Raw genomic sequence first — 5,250 nt, forward strand, 5'->3', positions numbered from 1 at the left:
TTCAATCAGTCGAAAGACAGAATCGAAATAAGTCAGATAGAACTGCCAGTCATCTGAGCTAAAATCAGATTGAATGGTGCACAAAGGATTAAACCCAAGTTGTGACAAATCTGCCGTAGGAACCATGATATTAAACTTATTTTCTAAGTTATATTTTAGTCTTTAATGGGGGAGGCACCCCCCCTCCCTCTGGGTTTCTTCTATAGCCTTAAAAGGCCAACACTCCAGTGGCATTTTCAAAATAAAAAAACTTTTGAGAGACTACTCTTTCCTTCAATGAAATGACCAGGTCTAGAAAACTAATATTCTCAACAGAAAACTCCCCACATTAGTACTTGCTACATGAGGGGGATGGGGAAAGGAGGTCTCTCTTTTAGACCAATATTGAATATTGAATTTGACAAATTAATGCTTTTCAGCATTCATTCTAAAGACCTAATACATCTTTACTGAATGATAAAAGTTCATCAAAACGTTAAAAAATATCCAGGACATGCTACTGAAAGTTCACTTTATGCCCAGAAATCTCAAAAGACAGACTAAAACTAGCAATGATGACACCTGAAAGCCCCACTCTAGTCTCGTAGTCAAAAAGCAGCATCTACTCACTTTTTCAGTAAGAGGCGCCGGGAAAGGGCATTACACTCTGGCCACTTGCTCAGCTTCTTGTACATTGCCATGCACTTATTTTCCCGGCTCTGAATCTCACTTGTCAACTTCTCTACAATTAAAAATTAGAGTAGTTGGTAAGCTGGTTTCATTTCTGCTCAGAGACCAAAATAAAGTCCAAACACAAAGGAAATATCACATTTTCTTACCCACTCTCTTAGAAAATGAGGTTACTGACAGATACAGACTATCTTATTAAAGATTATTTTGCTGAAAAGAAAAAATACATTTCTGATACTAAACTTCTACAATCATTTTTTTTTTTTTTTTTTTGTAAAACACAAGGATTCAGAATGTACTGAGTTGAGGGATACACTTCCGATACCCAACAGCATCTAGGGGCTGGTATATTTAGTCCACAGACAGGTTTCCCATCCATACAGTTTTAGAATATCAAATAAGCTTGGAATGGAATGGGATGAGCAAGGTGAGATGTTAGAAGAGTAAAACAGCTGGGAACAGAAAAACCAGGACTATATTTCTGATCAAATTAATCTGGCCCGTCCTTTTAGAACAGATTAGCAGATTAAGAATACAGACATTATGAACTTCCTACCGAGAACCTCAATTTTAACAACATGTAGAACTACAATCTAGATGAGTAAAAACAGAAAGGCTGATTTGTACCCATCTTCAAGGAGGCTGAAGTTAGAGAATATGTTAAAAAACTCCTATATTTTATATAATTCAAGTAGTTAACTCAGTTAGTCTAAGTTTTAAGACTACACACAGTCTAGTAAAGGACATATAGCACATATTTGAATGAAACAAAGTTTTTTTAATGACTACACCTAATGAGAGATCTGAAGTTACTCATCTAATGACTGTAAAGCCACAATTAAAAAAAAAGATTTATCATAACAATAACTGCGTTTCCAGGAACTTCTCCTGAGGAAATCATCAAACATGTGTAAAGAGTTAGGAACCAAAATATTCGTCATAAATTTCTAAAATAGAGGAATGGTTAAATCAATCTATGAAGTTAGTACAAATCAGTGTTCCAACAAAAAGGGAAGAAGTATTTTCACAACAATGGAGAAGAACTAACTTCTTTAACATATAACGTGCTCTTGCAAACCAGTAAGAGTAATCAAATTTTTAGAAAAAGGATAAAGAAAAACAGCTCAGAAAAGAAGAAAACATTAATGGCTTTTAAGTAAATGAAAAAAATAATTATCCTCCCTTATAATTAAAAATTATATGTTTTATCTATCAGATTGAAAAATAAAAAAATTTGATAAACGGTTTGATAATACAGCTAGGTAAGTATGCGAAAAAACAGGCCCTCTTCCATACTGATGATAAACACAGCTGAAAGGAACGCAAACTGTAGCTTCTTAGAGGGTAATCTGGTTTACAGCAAAGATGCTCCTTACGAAGAGCCTAAATATCCAAGGACTGGTTAGGTAAATTCTCTACATTTAAACTATGGGATGCTGGGCAAGTCATTAAAGAGTGAGCTATTATATTAGGTGTACCCCTAAGACACACAGCTCAGTTAATATGAGTATGCAGAGCAAAGGTCACCAACTCCAATGCCTTCACAGGACAGGCAGGTAAACAAAGAGTGAATGTATCAGAGCACAAATCCTAACTAGAGACATTAAAAATTTAAAACCTCAAAGAAAAAAAAAATTTTTTAATAAAAACATGCTAACTGAATAAGATTGTACCTCTATGGGCCAGGTACAGTATGTTCTCATTTGTGGTTTACAAAATAGGGGTTGGGGAGAAATACATCTTTAGAGATACATCTTTAGATAAGATACATCTAGAGAAGAATCTACAGGACAGAAGAATGGAGATCTGGGGTCGAACCTTTCACACTCCTTGAACTTTATGAATCCGTGAATTATTTTCAATTAAAAGATCTTTTTAAAAAATAAATGAGCAACAGAAAAGTCTGAAAGAACATAAAATGGTCACAAGTGATTTTCTTATATCTTCATGTTTCTGTATGAAGAAGAAACTTTCCACAACAAACATTTTCATGTTTAAACAGGAAAAAATACTTTAAGAAAACTTCAAAATTACCTCCTAATTTTCCTCTGATGACATCCAAGGCTTCCTGATACTTTCCCAAACGTTCCAGGATCATATAATAAAGTTCAACCTTACAGAAAAATAGGTGTAACCATTGAAACTTTTCAATAATAAAAAGATGGTCATTTGCATGTGTTCAAAAAGTTATCTAACAGAAAAGAAAACTATCTTCAAACGAGATGAAATTAACAGTAAGAATCGGACAACAGTATCTCCCCTCTCTATATATATCTCAGTCTAGAGTGCTTGCTGCAAACAGCTCCATGTTCATTACACCTAAGCTGGGGCTTCCAAAGCTTTACATCTACACAAAAGGCAACAGTGAGGACCCAGTTCTCTGACTGGAATAAGGCAACAGGTCATAATATTGTAACATAATATTGCAACAATATCAAAATCATGCAATACTAAAGTAGAGCTTAAATGACTCACTTCAGCCTCCGCTTCTATCTTGTCCTCTTTCACCATTTTTTCTACCATTCTCTCAGCAAGGGGCAGAAACATCGTTTTTGAGAGGTTTTCATCCTGTGCCGATATAGACTAGAAGAGAAAAAAAAAGTTTTATCTCTGCTTGCACTATTTATATTAATTACCATGAAGAACATTACTATAAATCCAGCACATAATCATTTCACTACATCAAATATCTGATCTATTTTGAAATTTCAGGAAGATACAATAGAGTAGTATTCTTTGCAAGATATTTATTTAAAATTCATTATCCTATGCATTCTTAAAACATCGAGTTTCCACAATATGATCTAACTTTATTTTCGTGATCTAACTTTTAAATATTTTAAATATTTTCCTAGAAATATGTTAAGAGGGAGAATGCTTATACTGCTTATTATGTATAAAGGTATGTATCATCAACTGAAGAGAAAATCCTTTCAGACGTCTTTTTGAGATGTTCACATATTAGGAGCAATATGCCAATTGTTTATACAGCTTACTATTAGCTACAATTACCTTAAATTGATAATTAAAATTGAGGCATGGTATTAATAATTTTAACACTGCCAGAGATTCTGCTCAGAGCTCATTCACCCCCGTAAACAACCTTTCGAAATAGCTATTATTCTCATTTTATAGATAAAATAAGGTCAAGAGATTCTCCAATCACTCTCCAAGATATGTGGTGAAGCCGATATTTGAACGCAGACCTGTTTGAACCTAGAGCCTCTCTCTTCTTAACCGCTACATTTAAGTCCTTCCTCCCCATCCTCTCCTACACAGTACCTCATTTTGGTCCTTACAGTAGCTCTGGAAGATGAGCATCTCCACTCTGCAACGAGCAAACTAAGGCCCAGAAAGCAGAAATGATAAAACAAGGCCACCCAGTTCAAATACCTGTTCACTAACCAACAATATTGTTATAAAAGACAAACCTCAAGTCAAAATATCAAACATTTCAGGGCTTGTACTTGATCAAATAACCCAGTAATGGATCCTTAGATTCAGGGGAAATACAGACTGTGCTACACACAAACAGACCAATACTCCAGCTCATAAAGAATACCAAACTCCCCAACTCAAAAAGTCAACTGACAATATGAAAAGTCCCTGTTTGACACATGCTGCAGCACATTACTCAAGATATTAAGAAGACACATTAAGGACAGTAACTATATACAAATATAAAAACAAATCTCAATCCCGTTCTGAATGCCATACTCACTTGCATAATTAAGCTCATCACAGACCAAAAGTAGTAAGGGTTTTTGGGGACAATCTTATACAGAGCCATGCCAGCCTGAAAGACAGAGAGCCATAAATACTTAATTTATAAAACATCATACAGAAGGCAATTAATGATCTAGACGTATGACAAGAAGTTTCCTAAGGAAAGAAGAGCACGTTTACATATCCCATTTACTATAAGTGCCTAGTGACTTGATGGATCTTCTCAATTGGCTAGCAACAGAGGTAATCACAACATGAATTTTTGTAACATCAGGAATGATATTTTACCTTTTGAACCAGATTTTCTCAAATTAAAACCCAGTGTTTCTAGAAAATACTGCAATCTGATACAGTTCCAACAGAATATAAAAAGAAACAAAATTTGGATTATGAATGTACATCAGTAAACAAACTGAAGATATCACACTAACCAATTATAGTAAAACAAATAAACAAAGAAATCCAGATAGTATATTTAAAATTCAAAATTAGAAAAGATTACTCTGACATAATTCAAAAATTAATTCTTAGGTTAATAGTAAGGTTTTTTCAAAATACTATTGATTAGAACTGAACTCTTTCATTGAAAAATGAGTAACATACAAATACTTAACAGCAGGGATGTGGTGAGAAGAAGCAAAGTTCATCTAGTCATACATAACTGAGAACCTATCCATAATTAGCCAACTAGTAATCAGTGCTACAAACTGTCAGCTAATTATCACAGTTACTATTTTTTTAAATCTTTTGCCTATCTTCCATCCACTTTAAAAATTACATGCAGCCCCTATTAAGTGGAAGGAAATGCCTATTCCTGCCAAGGATACAAAGACTGAATCCCAGTCCCAAAAGCAG

The 5,250-nt window shown here is 34.2% G+C and overlaps 1 protein-coding gene across 1 annotated transcript in view; it reads right to left on the reverse strand.

The window, feature by feature from the left end:
- The window catches only part of NAA25 (N(alpha)-acetyltransferase 25, NatB auxiliary subunit), a 57,768-nt gene that overhangs the window by 38,357 nt on the left and 14,161 nt on the right, over nucleotides 1-5,250 (reverse strand). The window contains exons 5-9 of the mRNA XM_025044483.1: nucleotides 4,391-4,465; nucleotides 3,145-3,252; nucleotides 2,704-2,782; nucleotides 610-721; nucleotides 6-58 (exon numbers count right to left, since the gene is read on the reverse strand). Of these exons, the coding sequence (XP_024900251.1) occupies nucleotides 6-58; nucleotides 610-721; nucleotides 2,704-2,782; nucleotides 3,145-3,252; nucleotides 4,391-4,465 (427 nt within the window). The remainder of the gene's footprint in view (nucleotides 1-5; nucleotides 59-609; nucleotides 722-2,703; nucleotides 2,783-3,144; nucleotides 3,253-4,390; nucleotides 4,466-5,250) is intronic.

The sequence above is a fragment of the Pteropus alecto genome, unplaced genomic scaffold (genome assembly GCF_000325575.1).
Source record: "Pteropus alecto unplaced genomic scaffold, ASM32557v1 scaffold113, whole genome shotgun sequence".
In the NCBI taxonomy this organism is placed as follows: domain Eukaryota; kingdom Metazoa; phylum Chordata; class Mammalia; order Chiroptera; family Pteropodidae; genus Pteropus; species Pteropus alecto.